The following is a 20,943-nucleotide window of genomic DNA, read 5'->3' as shown; positions in this document are numbered from 1 at the left end:
CCTTCGTGGTATTATATAAAGGAATATGAACGTTAATAAGGAGATTCACGACATTAACTGTGTCTTGGCCACTTTCAGCCCTTTGCACACTCATGTCTTTGACGAGAAGGGACTGGATTTTCAGAGTCCCATTCGGGACCGAAATGGAGGAGGGGCTGGGAATAAACAGAGGCCGGGTCCCGGATCTAGAGTTCTGACCTCCATTCCCAATGGCGGCTATTTTCCAGTATGGGGAAGGGGCAAGTTGTGACCCCCAGCCCCACAGTCGGCTGTTGTTTAAAGTTGCTGGCACCATTTTAAAGACGGCCAGTTAAGATCTCCCATGATTTTCATGGAGGCAGCCATTATCTCCTGGCTTACAGCTGATGGGTGAAGCCATGAACTGTGACCTAGAGGCAGGAAGAGTATTTCTTGCTTTACAGTTCATTAGGAAATGCTGCAATCTGGGATGTATCTGTGTCACCCATAGTCACACCTGGAAGAGCTTCGGATGGGGAAGTTTTTCCAATGCTTTTTCGGCTAATGTAATTTTTTATTTTGACAATTCTATGGGCATTTGAAGGGATCGCAACATATGAGGGCCAAGAGGGACAAAAGTGAACAGTTGGGTGAGGGTAGGTATGGGGAGGTGCAGGGAGGTGAAGAGGATTGGCAGTAGGGTTGTGGGGGGGGGGTCCTAAAGTTGCATTGCTTTATTGTTTCAAGCCGCCAATGTTCTCATCCACAAGTACAGGCCTCAAAACCAGGCTGCATCAGCAGTGGCCCGCCTCTGTCGCTGGGCCCGTTTCGGCCTCCAACCTGCCTCGCCTGAAGCAAAAATCAGGTTTGATGGGGCACTTCCTCCCAAGGCAGGTGCAGCAAGCCCCTAAATTTCCCGCCTCACACCATCCGGCTTGACCACCTGCCGTGGGAGCGAAAATCCAGCCCATTTCTCAAAAGTGTCAATAGTATTTTGAAAATCTGCTCATGACGCTACATCGAGAAAACTTTGAAAAAATATTGTACCATCTCTGTAAGCAACCCAGAATAGAGTTGAGAGGACAAGAAACTTGTAAACCAGAATCATCATAGATATAACGGCCCAGATTTTTGTGGTTGAGACTGGTATTAGGAGGCTGGAATTTTCTCAACACGTAATTCCCTCCCCATTCAGGAGAAGCATGCATGCCCTATTTTTGTGTCAGGGAGGCGGACATGGTCTGGACATAATGATAGCATTTGGGGAAATGTCAGCAAACAACTATTGTAATTGCTAGAACAGATTTCTTTTTCAACTCTCACTGACACAGGCAGCCTATTTTTTTTTTTAATTTTTAAAGGGCTGGGGATTTAAATGACTTTACAGCTTGATAGTTTTACAGACCTAATTCACCCTTCATGAGCACTTATGTTTGCTCGAAAAATTCCTGATTCCCACGCAGTGGATTAAGGCCCTTGCTACAGCAGCAATGGGGTTTGTTTGAACTCAACCCTGAGTTCAAATGGCCCTGCTAGCTCGGGTTTCCCACATGTGTGAGTCATATCCTGTCCCCTTTCTCCCACCGGTGAAAATGAAATCTGTCAGAAACGGGAACGGGACTTCCGAATCCGGCTCCCGCCCACCATTTTAAGAGGTTCGGCCCTTTGATGTTGGAAAACTATCCAAAGGGCTAATGATTTCTATGCAAACCTTCAGAAACAAGAAAAATGTTGTTTTTTTCAGCCAGAAGAATCAAGGAACTTTGTATTATCAGTTGCTTATTAAGCAATGCTTTGCTGCCGGCAAATTGATTTAGTAGAAATGTTGTTCGTACAACTGTTTGCCTGACATTCTATGATCCTGCGACAGTGTAAATAGCCAAAATAGAATGCTATTTATAGAAGAGTAAAGAGTGGCTGGTCAGAGTTACATGACTAAGCCCTGCCAACGAGTTCAAGTCTGAACGATTTGTTTATTAAGGGCTCACGTGTCTCCCTGTTTGATGACAGCACATATATGGTGTCACCTCCTAGTTTTTACAGCCATTCGTGAAGGAGCAAAGGGAATTACCAAGGTAGAGCTGACACACTTTAAACTTAAAAGTAATTTTTATATTATAAAACACGTCGAATTTTTGTACGGCGGTATAAATAATGTTTGTTTTGAATGATAGTCAAGAGCACAGCAAATTGATGCACTTGAGCCGTAAAATTCACTCAGTCATTCAATTCTACACCTAATGAGTTTTTAATTATAGCTGCTGGAATGCTGGAGACATTATTTCTAGAAAGCAGGAAGATTGGCCTGAAGTGGTTATGGTCTGAGCAGATTGCTGCTGACCCATTTTCCCTTTGCAGAATACAAAAGTAGCTTTTGAAATTGGCGGTGGGCGGGAAGAGAGAAAGATTAAGTTTTTTATTATCATTTACTGTAGCTTACAAAAAAACGTCAGTTGTTCAGTTAAGATTGATATCCAATGTTCCATTTAGATATTAATTCTGAAACTTTTTTTTAGTACTTTCACAGTAGCAGTTCCATTTTGTGATCAGGCGAGAGTTTTGACTGTTTTCCCCTGTGTAGTGCATTTTCTTTTACCCATGACTTGCTTACATGTTCAAAATTTAACATACAGTCAAAGCCCTGTTTTGATGAAAGATACAGATAAATTCAGTAAATGTGATAAACGACTTGGCATCATCAAAGTCTCGGTTTGTTTCAGACATCGAAGGATGCAAACCTTTTTACTCATCGCTTAAATGTCACCTAGGATGTATGGGTAGCTGCCACATTCTCCACTTCCTACTTTGTGTGTCAGCCATCATCCAGTTGTCAGCACTGTCACCTCTGAGTCAGAAGATTCTGGGTTCAAATCCCACTTTGGGTCGCGAAGACAAAAATTAGGTTGACGCTCTAAGTGCAGCACTGAGGGAGTGCTGCCCTGTTGGAAGTGTCGACTTTTGGATCAGACGTTAAGCTGAGGTCCCCATTTAGCCTCTTAGCTGGATGTTAAAGGTCATGTGGCACGATTACAAGGAGAGACAGGGGAGTCATCCGCAGTGTTGTAGCCAATATTTATCCCTCAGTCAACATTACAGAATAGTGTATGCGGCCATTATCATATTGCTGTTTGTGCAAGCTCGCTGAACGCAAGTTGGCTGCAGTGTTTCCTACATTACAATAGTGGCTGCAGTACACTTCACTGGTACTTCCAGACATCCGGTGGTCATGAAAGGCACCATATAAATGCAAGCCTTTCTTACTTTAAAAGAGCAGTGAAGTTTTACCAACTTGTTTTCTGGTAGGCACATGACAAAAAAAATCACAGAGATAGTAAAGCTGACTCCAACTGTAAGAGATGAGCAGCAGGTTACATTTATCATTTTAAACAAAATACAAACCCAAAATGTAAGTGGCTTTTGAACATCTTTGTATATTTTCCTTCCTGCCTCATTTGGACATCTTACTGAATGACTGTAAACTTTCTGTGTCAACAGTTCAATAGGGAATACTAGACGTTTGGAAAAAGATTTTAAATTGTGCTGAGCACTAAAGAAAGGGAGAACTTTCCTAATGATATCCAAAGACACTTTACTCTTTTGAAGTATCGGACTGGATTTTACAGGGGGTGGATGTGGGGAGACAGACTGCTTGACCACCCCACGCCACCCCACCCAGCCACCAGAAGGAAGTTAGGTCCCCAAAAGCCTGTCCCGCATCGATAGCATGTCTCAGTGGACAGGAAATCCTGCCCTCAAAAGCTGCCAGCCTGGCTGAGCGTCAACTCGCAGACAGTTCCTCCTACCTCTCCCTGGACCATAACCCCACCACTGAACATCAAGCCATTGTTTCCAGGACTGTCACTGACCTCATCTCCTCTGGGGATCTCCCTCCCACAGCTTCCAACCTGATAGTCGCCCAACCTCGGAAGGCCCGCTTCTATCTCCTACCCAAAATCCACAAACAGAACTGCCCCGGTAGACCGATCGTCTCAGCTTGCTCCTACCCCACAGAACTCATTTCTCATTATCTTGACTCCCTTCTCTCTCCCCTTGTCCAGTCCCTTCCCACCTACATCCGTGATTCCTCTGACACCTTACGTCACATCAACAATTTCCAGTTCCCTGGCCCCAACTGCTTCCTCTTCACCATGGACGTCCAATCCCTCTACACCTCCATCCCCCACCAGGATGGTCTGAGGGCCCTTAGCTTCTTCCTCGAACAGAGGCCCGAACAATCCCCATCCACCACTACTCTCCTCCGTCTGGCTGAACTTGTTCTCATGCTGAACAATTTCTCCTTCAACTCCTCTCACTTCCTCCAAATAAAAGGTGTGGCTATGGGTACCCGCATGGGCCCCAGCTATGCCTGTCTCTTTATGGGGTATGTGGAACATTCCTTGTTGCAGTCCTACTCCGGCCCCCTTCCACAACTCTTTCTCTGGTACATCGATGATTACTTCGGTGCCGCTTCATGCTCTCGTCGGGACTTGGAAAAATTTATTAATTTTGCTTCCAATCTCCACCCCTCCATCATTTTCACGTGGTCCATCTCTGACACTTCCCTTCCCTTCCTTGACCTCTCTGTCTCAATCTCTGGTGATAGACTGTCCACCAATATCCATTACAAACCCACCGACTCCCACAGCTATCTCGACTACAGCTCCTCACACCCCGCTTCCTGTAAGGACTCCATCCCGTTCTCTCAGTTCCTTCGCCTCCGTCGCATCTGTTCCGATGATGCTACATTCAAAAACAGTTCCTCTGACATGTCCTCCTTCTTCCTTAACCGAGGTTTTCCACCCACGGTCGTTGACAGGGCCCTCAACCGTGTCCGGCCCATCTCCCGCGCATCCGCCCTCACGCCTTCTCCTCCCTCCCAGAAACATGATAGGGTCCCCCTTGTCCTCACTTATCACCCCACCAGCCTCCGCATTCAAAGGATCATCCTCCGCCATTTCCGCCAACTCCAGCATGATGCCACCACCAAACACATCTTCCCTTCACCCCCCTTATCGGCATTCTGTAGGGATCGCTCCCTCCGGGACACCCTGGTCCACTCCTCCATCACCCCCTACTCCTCAACCCCCTCCTTGGCACCACCCCATGCCCACGCAAAAGATGCAACACCTGCCCCTTCACTTCCTCTCTCCTCACCGTCCAAGGACCCAAACACTCCTTTCAAGTGAAGCAGCATTTCACTTGCATTTCCCCCAACTTAGTCTACTGCATTCGTTGCTCCCAATGTGGTCTCCTCTACATTGGAGAGACCAAACGTAAACTGGGCGACCGCTTTGCAGAACACCTGCGGTCTGTCCGCAAGAATGACCCAAACCTCCCTGTCGCTTGCCATTTTAATACTCCACCCTGCTCTCTTGCCCACATGTCTGTCCTTGGCTTGCTGCATTGTTCCAGTGAAGCCCAACGCAAACTGGAGGAACAACACCTCATCTTCCGACTAGGGACTTTACAGCCTTCCGGACTGAATATTGAATTCAACAACTTTAGGTCGTAAGCTCCCTCCCCCATCCCCACCCCCTTTCTGTTTCCCCCTTCCTTTTTTTTCCAATAAATTATAAAGATTTTCCTTTTCCCACCTATTTCCATTATAACAAAAAAAACCCCACTAGAGCTATACCTTGAGTGCCCTACCATCCATTCTTAATTAGCACATTCGTTTAGATAATATCACCAACTTTAACTTTAACACCTATGTGTTCTATTGTACTATTGTCGTTGACATCTTTTGATGATCTGCTTCTATCACTGCTTGTTTGTCCCTACAACCACACCACCCCCCTCCACCTCTCTCTCTCTCTATCTCTCTGCCCCCCACACACACACCTTAAACCAGCTTATATTTCAACTCTTTCTTGGACTCGAACTCAAGTTCTGTCGAAGGGTCATGAGGACTCGAAACGTCAACTCTTTTCTTCTCCGCCGATGCTGCCAGACCTGCTGAGTTTTTCCAGGTAATTCTGTTTTTGTATCAGATTGACCGGCAGCTGTAGCAGTTGCGACAGTGCCAGAACTCGGTAGTGGGTGCTGCTGGCCCTGCAAGGAGGTGCAGGAAGAAGAGTGATGGCTACCAGGGTGAAGTACGTCCCAGGGTTTTAGGGCAAGGTAGGATCACAGAGTTGGAAGAGGAGATGGGGGGCTGGGTTTTGGAGGCAGACGGGAACGAAGAGGCGGGGTTGACATCTTGGGGAGGGAGCTCCCGATGTGCACAAGGCACCTGCTGATTGATGATCTCCCCCCCCACCGCCCCACTTCCTTTACGTCTTTTCAAAGATTCCCTTTCAAAAATGGTCTTTGCCCTCTGGCCTGCCTGCCACTGCTCAGTGCTTTCATGTGCTAAGGCTTTTACTGTAATAAACACACTAAAACAACATAGGATGAACAATACCTAGTAGGAAAGTAAATTACAGAAAAGATATCCAAAAAATCCTACACCACATTTACACATTACACCGCACCCTCCAAAGACATATCATGGGCAGAATTTTCTGCCCGTCGGGCGGGTAGGCCCAACCCAATCTCCAGCGGCCGGAGAGCCAATCCCCGCCGGAGAAGCGGGTCCCCCTGCCATTTTACGTGGGCGGGCCAGTTAAGGCCCACCCAGCGTGATGTCCGGCGGGAAGCACTATGCGCTCCCTGTGTGGGCGGGAGGGATTCCCCAAAAGCGAGAGTGCTGCCTCAGGGAGATTGCTGACACTTTGAAAAAGATTAAAAATAGAAAAAAAAAATTCCCTAACATGTTCCCCTCATGGGACATGTTCATGATTTACATAATAACTTTATTAAAATGTTTAAAACCCTACATGAAACCTCATTCCGCCGGTGGATGAGGTTTCATGTTTTCTCTAGTTGCCGCCAGGGCTCCTGGCCAACCCGCTAACCTTAAGGTTGGACGGGCAGGTCCTTTAATTGTCTTAATGATCCTGTCAATGGCCTCAATTGGCCATTGACAGATCGCCGGGCCCGCAGCTGATTTTGCTGCACCTCCGCCTTCCTGAAAATTTAAATGGGGCGCGGTGACGTCAGGGGTTCCGCTCGACATCATCCTGCATCATTTTACGTGTCGGTGAGCAGGCCCCGCCCCCTGCTCGCCGACGGCAAAATTCTGACCCATGAGTTTAAAGTCCAAAGCTTTCCCAGATTCTAACAGAATCTCTTCTACTTGCTTCACCAGGGTGAATCTTCCAGTGTCCTTTCAAACTTCTGTCCACTTCTCCCACCCTTTGAACGCAATTGAATGGAATTTCCATTGCAAGTTACCCTCTGGTGATTCCGTGGTCTTTAACTCTTCACAATCCTTGCTCCCTTGAATAAGGGTCCCGTCCTCACCAGCCCTTTGCTTGTTGATTAACCCAAGAGCAGTCCTTTTCTTCTACCTGGCATTGTAGCACCTGCTGTGAGTCTTCTTCCCCAAAAATCTCATCTGACTGCTTCTGAGAGCCTCTAAGTCTCGAGTAGGCACATCACACAAACAGAGTGCTGCACAATCACTGTCTTTCTTTCTTCTGTCTCTTGAAGGGCAAGGTAGTACACAATAGAAGGGATCAGAGCAGATACAGCAGGGGAGCAGGACTCCTGAATCGCCAGAGTACTACAGATGTTTTAAGTTTAAGGACAGCAGTGCTTCTCACTGTCTGTCTCAGTGAGAGACTTTATTGATGGCAGTAGAGGCAGACCGAGGACCTTAATTGCCAATTAATTGGGCAGTTAAGGACCTTAGTAGGCCAAAGGGTGAGTGACCTAGTGAGTGACATAGCCACCCTCTATATTTTGGGGAGCAAGTCAGAGTGGGTGGGAAGAAAGTTGGCTGAGCATCCGACATGAATCCCCCACCAAAAATACGCCCAACAGGGTCTGTAAAATCCAGCCCGTGGTCACTGTTGTAATGTAGAAAATATGACAGATGATTTAAACTCAACAAGATCCCACAAATAGCAGTAAAATAAATAGCCATATTATCTGCTTTAGACATGTAGCTTTCAGGATGCATATTGGTCAGGACACATGGAAAACTCTCCTTTGAATGGAACCTGGGATATAGTGTGTGTGCAATGAAAGGGCAAATGGGAATCTTGACTTATCATCTCATTTGAAAGGTGGAACCTCCAACAGTGTGACACTCCCTTAACACTGCACTGAAATATTGACGTGGATAATAGGCCATGTATCTGGAATGGTGCTTGAACTATGTCCTTATGACTCTGAGGTGACACTGCTACTACTGAGCCAAGTCTAACACTAGGATTAAACAAAGATGCTGTTGTAATGTGTTGAATTCTGCCAAGACTCAAGTAGCAATATGCGAATTGTGTACATCTGTTTTTTACCCTGAGATATGCCACTAATTCTTGTGTGTGGAACCGTAATTGATTTCTTAAGTCATTAGAATTATTGTTCATCACACTTAGAAATTCTGCCCCATAAAATGTATTTGTAGAAAATGTTGGGCAGGATTTTACAGCCCCTCCCGCCTGGCCGGATATTACAGTTCCACCGAACTGAATGGAGGTTTAAATATCTTGCCGCATCTGCCAAGAGGAGACACACCTTGTCGGCGGCCATAAAATCCTGGCCATTGCCTCAGCTGGTATTATAAAATGGTGTTTTTGTCCTGAAAATTTAAAATAGTTTTCTACTCAAAGCATTAAATATGCTTTGTAGCCCAAGTTGATATGAGCTAGTAGACACTGTTCTGCTAAAACTGGAGACAGTCTGATACAGCCCATGTTAGTTACTACTGAGATAAAAGTTGCAGATTTGCCCTTAAGACTCTGTGGATAACTTTGAACCAGGTACACAGGTACATAGGGCTGAGTCAGGATTACATCATCGTACTGACACTCTGTGTTGCCAAGAAACAAGTGCACAAATTGAAACTGGCACCACGCTTTCATTTCTGCTGCAGTGATGCCAGAGCCTCCACCTTATGGTATCTGCTACTGGGGAGGTGAGTGGCTTTACTAATTCATCTACAAAATGAAGTTCTTGAACTGTAGTGGCATCACTTAGCTTTTAGTTTGAGAGTTCTAGCCATATTAGATTAAACCAGGGATCACCTTTCTTTCACATATTTGTTTACTTGTCTTTCCATCTTGTCCTGCCTCATATAATATGCAACAGGTGAATGTAGTAACTGAAAGTAAGACCACATATTTTTGCTGTGGGTATTGGTTCATTTTGAACAGTCCTTTTTAGCTGGTTTACTTGGTCCCATCTATTTATACAGTGATCTGAAGAAGAGCCATATGGACTCGAAACGTTAACTCTGTTTTTGTCTCCACAGACGCTCTCAGACCTGCTGAGTTTCTCCAGTGTTTTCTGTTTTTATTTATGCCTATATAGTGCACTTGCTGGCAATCCATCTTTCACTAGTGCTGGAATTGCAGGAGAGATATAATGAGAACATGTTTCCAAGTAAATACTACAGTTCTGAGAGTGCATTGTGTATTTATGGTGAGGAATAGAAATTCAGGGAAATTAATTTTTACCGGAAGATCACTGTGTTACTATGAAACGTGACTTTTTTTTTTAGTCAATTCTGATGCCATCATAGAAAGCAGCATTCAGTTTGTTCTACCCAAAGTTGCTAAACTGTTCTGCCATGTGACAAGGACTGCAGGTTGTGTAAAATAATTCCCATGGTGAACTTTCTATGAATAACTTCTAGCACAAAGCCAACACGCCTAGCAACCATTAAAATGATTTTTGTTTTATTTCGGCCTTGTTTACTAAACATTATTGCACCCTCACAGAGAATGATTCATGGGTTCAAATTCTTCTGGGGATGTAGGGAGTTTATATCGTGAAATAAATCTCCTGCTGACTGTTCTTTTGTGGACTGTTTAAAATAGGCGCTACCGTCATGGCTTAACGAGTTTGTTGAGTGAGTAATTGGGCCACACTCACCAAGAAAGACCCAGGGTGTTAAATTAGCTGATTACAGCCGGGGTGACAAAACAAGTATTAGAATTAGGTTAGTAAGAAGAAATGCTGGCAGGGTTATTGATTCTGATTACTGCCCAGTGACACGGAAAACCGAAAATGCTTACAGCACAGATGGAGGCCCTTAACCCATGGTATCTGATGGAGTAATTCATCTCAATCCCACTTCCCCTCTCTCTCTCTCTCTCTCTCTCTCTCTCTCATCAGGGACGTTTCACTTTTATAAAGATTGATCCATTTTTCTTCAAATGATGCGTCGGCCCTTGTTTTGATGCTGCGGCAATTTGCTCTGAGTATAATTCGGTCTTTTGTTTAAAGAATAGGGAACGGAGATTATTTCAACCTGAGACAGGGACCAGGGAGGGGGATGGTATCAGTGCCAGGGGCATGGAGCTTGTGAAAGGGGCCGAAAATGATGGCTTCGCTCTTGCCCAGGTTTAGCCGGGGAAAATTGCAGCTCAACTAAAAATGGTGAGCTTGTTGATACAAGGGTGTGAGGACAAGTGGCTACATCCTCACATGGATATGTGAATAAAACATACCATCAGGCAAGGTCATTTCCTTTACATGCCGGAAACTTTAAACAATTCAGGGAATGCACTTTAATATGACAATAAGGGCGCGCTTGCGGGGAGGGTTTTGGGTTTAGCCAGGTGAACCATTTGCACAAGGACTTGAACACAATGGGCCTGAACATCCGATTGCCACTTCGCTCCTACTTTCTTACCTGAAATTTCTCGTCGATCCCTCTTCGTCCGACCTTCTAGCCCAGGCTGGGCAAGATCCGGGCAGTGCAACACGCTCCCGCGGCCCAGCTCCGAGGACAGCTCAGCCGGATGTAAGCAAGCCATGCCCTTTTTTTTTTGAATGGCACTAGCTGCCGTAAACCAGGTAAGTTAAAGGTCTAGCCGAGTTTAGAGGTCCTTGACAGGTCAGAGAGAAGATAGGTGTATAAGGGTAAGTGGGTAGGATTTTCAGGGGGTGGGGTGGGGGAGTGGCGGGGGCAAGGGTTGGTGATTAGGCCTCGGTGGGGCGATTGGGCCTCGGGGAGGGTCAAGGAGGGGCTCAGCCTCAGGGAGGGGTTCAGACCTCGGGTGGAGGGGCTGGTGGTCAGGTCAGGTCAGGCATCTGGGCAGAGGGTGTTGGGTCGAGCTTCAGGGGGTGGGAAGAGGGGTCTGGTGGGGTTGGTGGTGAATGCCAAGAGTCGGGCCCTGGGGGCATTCCGAATGGGGGCAAGGAAAGAGAGTCCCAAGGGAGTGTGGGGAATCCCTTGGGGGGAGGCAGTTCCATGGGGTGGGGGAAAAACCCCGTGGGGGGGGGCGGATCTTGTGGAAGTGGGGAGTCTTCATAGGGGGGATATTCAGGATGGTCGGGGGATTACTGTGGGGTGCGGGGAGTCCCTGGGCGTTTGGTTGTATGGGAGGAGTTCCATGGGAGTTGGTCTGGGTATGTACAATAATTGCCCAGAAGTTAGAAGTGAATAATTTAACCCTCCTAACTTTTTCTGGGTAGCTATTGATGTAACACAATTGGAACCATCTGATTTAAATCGCATTTCTTAGGATGGTTCCCAGTGCAGGGCAATTCCCCAATGGAAGTTTGCACTTCCCAGGCTATTGCGGTGCAAACCTTACCTGGGAATTTCTGGCAGGGGGTGTGGGTTGGGTATTTCCAGCACGTCTTTGGGATACCCCCCCCACCTCAGTAACACTGCCCAGGAGCTCAGAGGTTACAGCCCATAGTCTGGGGGAGCCGATCGCCTCCATTTTACACCTTAATTGGCCCGCTCAGCGTAACACGCGGCCGGTAGCACCGAGGGCTGCCTGTGTGGGTGGAGCGAGGGAGGAGGGAGAGTGGACCATGCGCGTGAAAGAGCGCAGCAATTTCCCTGAGGCACGGAGCTGCCTCGGGGAGATAGAATGGGTGACAAAACTTGTAAGTAAATAAAATAAAAGCTTATTTAAACGTGTTCCTTCATCTGACAGTGTCACGTGAGTTGGGACACGTTTGTGAAGTCAAGAAAATGTATTTATTCATTTTATACAAGCTTCAGGAAACCTCATCGCGCCCGTGGATGAGGTTTCCTGAAAAACGCGAAGGCCGCTTAGGCTCTTCACAAGCCCGCCGACCTTAAGGTCAGAGGGGCAGCGTTGCTAACAACTTTAATTACTGTTTTAATGGCTATAATAGGCCATTGACAGTGCGGCGGGTGCCCAGCCGCCTCCAGCGCCGGCCCGCGGAACGGAATATTGAAATGACGCGCGGTGATGTCGGGATGCACGCCCGACATCGTGAAACATCGATGTGTCAGGCCCACCCCCCTGCACGCCGACAGCAATATTCTGCCTCTGGACATTTCAAAACAACATGAGGGAGCGTTACTTTGTGATTGAGGTGCTATCTTTCAAATTAAATTTTAAACCAAGACTCCCCCCCACCCTCTCTTTAGTTAAAAGTAAAAAATCCAGTTTTGTTTGTGGGGCCATGCCATATATAAATTGGCTGCCACCTAAGCCTACATAATAACAGTGGCTACACTTCAAAAATAGTTAATTGGCTTTGAAGTATAGAAGGATGTCCTGAAGAGGTGTATCAGTGCAAGTTCTTTTTCAGCAATGGTGTTTCCAGAGATTTGTAACTCTTTGTGCTTCTAGCACCTTATATGTGTGCAGAATTTCACAATGATCACTCTGACCAGAGGCAAAGTGCACACTTCATCGTTGTAACTCTTTCAAGTACAAGCACATTTCCATCTGTTCCTATTCAGATGAAATTACATTGTTTCATAATTTGCCACTTTGAGATTTGAACTCTTGATCTTGGGGTTACAAGCCCTGTGCCATAACCACTTGGCTATTTAGGCCAAGCAACTTCATCGTTGTATCCTTCCATCTATACACCCCTCTCATGATCACTCACAGGTGGAGTTACCCAAAATTGATCTTGAAGCAGATTCCCAGAGATCTCCTAAGGCCTTTGTGATTTCTTTATTACACTGCCCCAACGGTGCTGAGTCCTAACTGAGCCCTCCCTTAGCGGCAGGATCAGTTGGAGGCCAAAATAAGTTATTCAGACATGTGAGAGTCGCCTGAAAAATCTGCATGCTAACTACTATGTGGGGCTTCAGCTTCATTCTTCACAGGTTTCGACCTATTTTCAAACCCTTAGTTTTTGTTGCCTCATATTTTCATTTTGAAAATAGTAGGGTTTTTTTATTGCATTTTTGCATGCTGGACGAGTGATCCTCATGGTCAGGTAATATGTATGTTGTTGCATTTGGGAGTTGGATTTGGTAATCCTAAGACTATTTTCAAATCTTTGATGAAAATTGTTTGAATTTCATTTACCTCAAGAAATCTTGGTGCCAAAGTTTGATCTGCTTCTTCATTCTTCCGTTCTGAAGAGGAAATATTTTCTACATTTTGTAGAGCTGTAACAGAGAGAATCAGAGGTATTCACTTGTCCTATGGATGCTAGAACAGAGAAATTTATTTTCAAGCAGCAAGTTTCAGGTTATGGAGTATAGGAGAATACATTTATTGATGCTGCACTTTAGCTGGCTGTGAACCATGAGGCAAACTAAAGGATAGTGCTATTCAAGATGTGATCATCTTCTTACGCAATCCAAAAGGATTCTGTGTTCTTAATACAGTGACATAAAATAGCCTGCATGCTTTCGCTAAGCATTAGTGCCTTCATTTATCAAATTCAAGCAACAAGCCTTTAAGGCTTTCTGTGCTTCATGCTGACATTAGAGTTAAGTTATTGCACTGATATCAACTTACGATATTACTATCACATGATGCTGGAGGTCTGTATGTGGAGTAACTGTGTTTAAAGAGAGCCATACTTATTGTCTGTAAACTTGTATTTTTCCTCATTTGTTCATTTTCCACTTAAAGCTTCCATCCTCTTTGTGTTTTTCTGACTTTGGGTGTTTGGAATTTATCATTTTAGTGCATGTATCTCCATGCTGTGCCAACATGGTTTTTGTACAGAGGAAGTGAGGAGGAAATAAAGGATGGGGGTATCACAATGCATAATTATAATCCTATGAATTGTCCCATTTTAGGTGATTGCTTGTTCTTTTGTGCATGGAAGATGAACTACATTTAAAAAACAAGAAGTCCCGCCCTCAATATAATAATATAATAATATAACATGCCACATGGACTGCAGCGGTTCAAGAATGCAGCTCACCACCACCTTCTCAAGGACAACTAGGGATGGGCAACACACGCTGGCCCAGCCAACGAATCCCACATCCCATGAATGAATAAAAGAAAACATTAGAACAATATGGAACTAACTTTTCTCTATTGCTAAGCATTATTAGTGCCTAACTTAACAGGATTTAAGTTGATATTTTTCTTTATGTTTGCCTTACTGCAGATTGAAAATATTGATGTGTGCCTGAGTTTCCTGGCTGCCAAAGGAGTAAACATACAGGGTCTTTCTGCAGAAGGTAAGAAACCACTCTACATAACATATTTTCAAATTAACTATTGTTATTGTTCAAAATAGTTGCCTGTGGACCTGGCAACTCTAACCCAATGAGCTCCCATCAGTCTTAGTTATAATTTTCCGTATTAAAATTATTCTCAATAAGTGAGTTCCATAAAATCTCATAATCCATTAAAGAGAAAATTTAAGGAACTACTCTTGAAGCTATAGTCAAAATTCATTCCAGGTAAATCAAAGCAACTTTTTATTATTATGTGACTTCCCTGGTTAATACACAAAATCTATGGCAGAAAACCAGGTAGCTGCTGAGACGGCGTGTATGTGACTTCTGTTGAAGATAAGTCGTCTTTGTTCCGATAACTTTGAGCAAACTCTAAAGCCTCGTGAATTCAAATTTGTTTCTTCATCTTTTTTTGAACTCGTACAGCAAGGTTTGGAAATTTGTGCATCACAGTGTTTTTTTTTAATAAAGATTTTAAATCCGTCTCCAGAACCTTTTGAGAAGACTTACAGTGATGGCAAACCAACACTCTGGAGGCATGTGGAGGTTACTGAGATGAAAGTCACGCTCAATTAAGGCATCCGTGCAGCATAATTTATTTATTTACTGCTTGCTCGAGATATTTTTAGGAAAATTAATGTACATATCCCTGAAATCCTTTGGGTAGAAAACCTACTGAAGAGGAGCATAATTAATTTGAGAAAAAGAAGGCAAAGCCCGAAGCTGATGCTATCTAGTTCCTAACATTTTCTTTTCAATTTTGTAATTCTTGGTGCTTGTTAAAATTCTGGCATCACAAAAAAATGTGTGTGTATATGTGTATATATATATATGATATATATATATATATATATATATAAAATATATATGGGAAAAAAAATCAAGTTGTAGGCTGGTGCTTTTCTTCCACAATTTCTTTAAAATATATTCAAGAACCATGCATCAGAAGAAAGCTGTTTAGAAAAAAAGATAGATTTCTGCAAGAGAAAATTAGAGTGATGAACTATAGAGTCATTATGGCACAGAAGGAGACCATTTGGCCTATCAAGTCCATGTCAACTCTCTGCAGAGCAATCTAGTCAGGCCCATTGCCCTGCTCTATCCCTGTAGCCCTGCAAGATCATTTCCCTCAAATGTCTATCCAATTTGCTTTTGAAATCATTTATCACATCCGCTCCCAATACCCTCATGGGCAGTGAGTTTCAGATTATAACCACTCACTGAGTAAAAAAATTCCTCCTTACGACCCTCTGCATCTCTTGCTCAAAATTTTAAATCTGAGTCCCCTAGTTCTCTTATAATCAGCTAATGGGAAACAGGGAAAGAGCCTTAGAGGAGAGAGATGGCCCTTTGGAGTTATATCTTGGAAACTCAAAGTTAATTGGCTAACGTCCAGAAAATTGACAGAAAACTCACTGATTAGAACATTATATGATGAAATTCTTTTACTTCTTCTTTGCCTTTCCCTTTCTCAGAGGGTGGTTAATCTTTGGAATTCTACCCTAGAGAGTAGCAGAGGTTGGGTCGTTGAATTCAAGGTTGAGTTAAACAGATTTTTGATCTACAAAGGAATCAAGGGCTATGGAGGGGCAAGCAAAAATTGGAGTTAAGGCCACAATCAGATCATCCGTGGTCTTATCAAATGGCTGACCAGGCTTGAAAGACCAAATAGCCCACTCTTGCTTCTATTTCTTACGTTCTCCCTTACCAGGCAAAAGAATGTTTGTAACATGAAAGTTAAATACTGTCATGGTGAAGTCTACCTTTTCTCATCCAACTGCTCATGTGAGAGCTTGGATCGTGAGTTTTGATAGGCTATACCACTATGTCAAATGTCACAGCCAAGCCTGGTCATCAGTGTTATATGAGTTATGCAGTCTCAATTGGACAGTAATAGCCACTGGATTAGGTTCCAGTGGCCCTGGGCTAGGCAGCAAATATTAGTAATACTTCTTGCTCCTGATTCCTATCCAGCAACCGCTCGTAGCAATGTACCTTTGTCAACATGGGTTGAGGACTAGACTGCACTCAGTTGTGATGCCCTGTGGTAAAATGGTCCATTCATACCCACTGTGAAGGCTAACTTATGCATTAAAGCCCCTTGAGCAAGGTACCTAAGGCAACCTTGTGCTCACGAATATTATCACAGCAAGGGCTCAAAGCCTTCAAGGGCAGGATGGATGAGGGAGGAAAGGAGCATGATTAAAATCAATCTTGCCACTACAGTAGTATTAAACTTCTTGTGAATTTCAGTTAACTCATTAAATCCTGAATCTAGGTGTTGTATTTATATTGCTTCAGTTTACAATGAGCACAGTGGCATTAGTTGTCAGTATTTAAATTAAAATAAGGTTTAATTTAAAACAATGCTATGGCACAGTTAAAAGAAATATAGGGCCAGAAGCTTTAGAGTACATTTATTTGTGAATATTGCACAAAGAATACAGAAAAATGACATTCGTTAGGTGAAGTACCAAAACTACTTTATCACGGCTACTTTTAACCAAAACAGATAAACAGAGCCATTATTTTGTGTAACTTTGTGATGATTCTTTAATGCTTGATCTCTTTCAGAAATCCGGAATGGAAATTTGAAGGCTATCCTGGGCCTCTTCTTTAGTCTTTCACGATATAAGCAGCAGCAACAGCAGACGCAAAAGCAGCAGCATCAGTCTGCACTTGTATGTCAGCAGCCGGTGCCTCAGCATCATCACCCTCAGTACCAGTGCCAGGCTGGCCTTCAGCAACAGCAGCAGGCCACATCTTGCAGCCAACCCCACCAACAGGTGCAACAACAGTGCCAACAAAAAGCGCAGCTGGAAATGCAGTCAAGGTTTGCTTTGAATTTTACATTGATAACTAAAATGCTTCGCCATTTGAAAGCCAAATGTTACCACTAATGTACACACACAGGAAATTTCCAAGACACAGGCAGGAGTTTCCACCGGGTTGTGCGCTGGTTTCTCATTCTGTGATTTGCTTGAAATCAAGTAAACCAGCGTCAAGGATTGCGGGATCTTTAGCACAATTACATCCTGCACAAATCGAGTTTCTGCAACCCTTGGCACTGGAATCTCACTAGATGCCAACACTGTCCACAAAACTCACCACACCCCTAAATCAAGTTAATCACCATTTTGCTGATTCCACTAACTGCATTTGCAAACGATTGTGGAGGCTCTTAAAATTATTTTTATTTTTAGATACAAAAAGACATGTTTTAAAAGTCTTTGATTTTAATTTACTAGAAAACTGAACACTGTGCACCGATATAACTAGACATTGATTAAAATGTTTATTTTTTTGTGATAAACTCATTTTTAGGTGTATTATTAGAGCTGCACGGAATTACCACCCTTAAATATTACAAGGGATATTTTTTAAAGCAAAAAATCTTTCTTTTTTTAAAATTAGATTCTAAAACACTGGCTGAGTGCTTTTTGATAGGCTATTCCACAATGTCAGGAATCGCAGCTGAGCCTGGTTATCAGTATTATCCTGAGTTTATGGCAGATTTTAATCTGCTGATATTTGAGTGAAAACTTGAGAAACAAAAGAATCACAGGACTAGACTAATTTTGGGTGCAATTTTCATCAACAATGCTGATTTTTCCCCAACAATGCTTCCCCTGTTTTTTTGATAAGGGTGCATGCACTTTGTAAATGTAACATCCATTTTTATCTACTTTGACAGCAAATTGAAGAAATGAGCAAACTGGCAACTTTTATGAAATGCTGAAATTAAAGTGGCATGGCAGTGGCAATATCCTGCTGTTTTAGTGAGAATGTGAGAAAAATCCAGAGCACAAATGTTCCTGCGCCCTCTTCTTCCCAGTTTATAGTGGGTTGCCTTAGCCTCGTGGTTATGGTACTGCACTGGTAACTGAGAACCTGTGAGCTCAAATGCGTTGTGAAATAGAATTGAATTGAATAAATAAAGAAAAAAACCTTGGAAAACTCAACTGGTTCATTGATGCCACTGAAGGAGTGGTTTGACCTTCCACGTGACTCTAGCTCTACAATATGAACATTGTTTAATACACTCCCCTATGGCGAGTTTGGTGGCAGGGGCATTCAGTTGAGTGGGAGAGGTGGGGACCTCACCTCCTTCCTGCCTCCACCTCGACTAAGTCCGTGTTGGGAAGGCCCATGGATGGCCTTCCTGTCCAACCCCCAATTGAGGCCATTAAGTGAGCAATTAATGGCCATTTAGGGGCTTCACCCCACTACTGCTGGAACCCGTATGGCGTTGCTTGCAGGTTTCTGGAGGTTGTTGGGGGGAAGGGGGGGGGGGGGTGCTCGCTCAAAAGCACTCAGTGCCTGCAGGGAACTGGCATTGGGAAGGGGGTTTCTGCTGACAACCAACTGTCTGCCCTTGCTTCTGACCTCCCTTACCCTCTCCCCTGCAGCGCCCCCCAACGCCCACCCCCACAACGTCCTACCCTCCCCCGTGACCACCACCCCATGACTTGCCTCTGGCCATCACTTGGCTGTGGCCTCAGATCCAGGATTGAGACCAGGCCTTGTGTGGATGTCACACTGGCTGCAGCCACTGCTTCTCCAGTGGCGCTGCTGTTCAATAGAGCTGCCAGCCTCTGGTTGCAGTCCTTGATTGCGAGGAAGATCCGCTGCTATCCAGTTAAGTGCCTGATTGGCACTTAATTCGGCGGGCCTTCCCGAAAGCAAGCGCCGCAGAGCTCTGAGTGGCTCTCCAGCCAGCAGCCGAGACACCCAACACCTCCAATAATTACCAATCTATGTGTTTGATTGTAACATTCGAAAGGCAATCAGGGATGGGCAATAAATACTGCCTTGCCAGTATGACTCTCAGTTCAAAAACCAGAAAAAGGGGGTAAATTTTGAAGATGGTAGGAGCCAGTTTCAAGCAATAGCTGGACTGTATGCATTTAGGAATGAAATACTGTCCTTAAAAACGTAACGTGACATTAATTCATTGCATAACTATAAAGCCTGAGTTTAACATTTTTCTTCATTCATGGGATGTGAGCATTGCTGGCGAGGTCAGCATTCCTTGCCATCTCTAATTACCCTTGAGAAGGTGATGGTGAGCTGTATTCTTGAGCTGCTGCAGTCCATGTGGTTCAGGCATACCCATGGTCGCTGTTGGTGAGGGAGTCCCAGGAAATCTACCTAGCGACAGGGAAGGAATGGCGGTATAGTTCCAAATCAGGATAGTGTTTGACTTGGAGAGGAGCTTGCAGGTGGCGGTGTTCCTATGTGCCTGCTGCCCTTGTTCTTCTAGGAGATCAGGTCTGCTGTTGAAGGAGATTTTCTGCAGTTCACCTTGTATATATGGTAGGTATACACTGATGCCACTGCGCGTTTGTGGGTGGAGGGAGTGAATTTTTAAGCTGGAGGATGGGGGCTTGATCAAGTGGGCTACTTACCTTTCAATGGTGTTGAGCTACTTGAGTGTTTTTGGAGCTATAGACATCCAGGGAAGTGGAGAGTATTCCATCACACACCTGACTTGTGGCTTGTAGATTGGTGGACAGGCTTTGGGAAATCAGGAGATGAGTTACGCACCACAGAATTCCCAACCTCTGACCAGCTCTTGTAGGTACAGTATATATCGTTAAGTTTCTGGTCAGCGGGAACCCCAGGATGTTGATGGTGGGGGATTCAGTGATGATAATAGCCGGAATTTTCCGCTCCCACCAGCAGTGGGCGTGTTTGGAGGCGTGGGCAGAAAATTATCGCGAGATGGCTCTAGTCGGGTTTCCCGGCGACCTAAATCCAGGACGCAATTGCCCCCTCACCTCCTCAGTGACAGGCCACGTTTCCTGCCTTCCGACGCATCAGTAACTTAATGTTAGTGCATTTGCATTTCATTACTGTACGCGCATGGAATCATCCCCCCATGTCATATTTAATTTCCACGTCGGCGTGACTTCAGAATGGCGTGATTTACTGCTGCCTTTAAAAGATACGTGCCCGGCGAGTTGAACTTCGAGGGGAACTCAGAGGCGAGTGCACACAATCTTATGTAGCGCTCACGAGGATCGCCTGTAGGATATCAAGGAAGAGGCATCGTGCATTCAGTCGGTGGGCTACAGGCGAGTCGTTTTCTTCCCTCGGCTGGCTTTCAGTTCAGTGCCGATGCAAGGGTGCACCTCTGGCCCAGGTCGGGCCTGGGGTGGGCCAGGCAGCACAGGCTGACGGAAGTACACCAACACATGCCGGTGCTGGGGGAGGATGAGGGAAGTGGTCACGCACTTGGAAAAGCTTGTCAAAAGTGTGCATTCTTCCACGGCTGAGACCGTTCACCAGCAGCTCCATTGACACGCTCCAAGTCGGGCCTCTGAATCACATCTGTCCAATCAAGCGATGCAAAAGCATTGAAGTGCCGCCAAATGCTCCAGAACTTTTCACCCCTTGGGCACAGACTGAAAATGAATGAGAGTTTTAGGGAGCTGTGGAAGAAATGAATGTCTGAGCAAGTTGTAGAATCCCCTTGCGAAAGGTGGATATGGAACAATCACTGCAATGTATTTATTCAGGTTTGGACCAGTAACCCTCATGGTTCAAGCTAACAGTGCAGC

At 44.8% G+C, this 20,943-nt stretch overlaps 1 protein-coding gene across 1 annotated transcript in view; it reads left to right on the top strand.

The window, feature by feature from the left end:
• The first annotated feature begins 17,172 nt into the window (after positions 1 to 17,172).
• The window catches only part of nav2a (neuron navigator 2a), a 315,479-nt gene continuing 311,708 nt past the window's right edge, over positions 17,173 to 20,943 (top strand). Inside the window, exon 1 of the mRNA XM_041197259.1 lies at positions 17,173 to 17,213. Coding sequence (XP_041053193.1) covers positions 17,203 to 17,213 — 11 coding nt within the window. The 5' untranslated portion in view covers positions 17,173 to 17,202. The remainder of the gene's footprint in view (positions 17,214 to 20,943) is intronic.

The sequence above is a fragment of the Carcharodon carcharias genome, chromosome 10 (genome assembly GCF_017639515.1).
Source record: "Carcharodon carcharias isolate sCarCar2 chromosome 10, sCarCar2.pri, whole genome shotgun sequence".
Taxonomy (NCBI): Eukaryota; Metazoa; Chordata; class Chondrichthyes; order Lamniformes; family Lamnidae; genus Carcharodon; species Carcharodon carcharias.
Note: the sequence above shows the minus strand (reverse complement) of the source record. Positions and strands in the feature narration are given on the sequence as shown.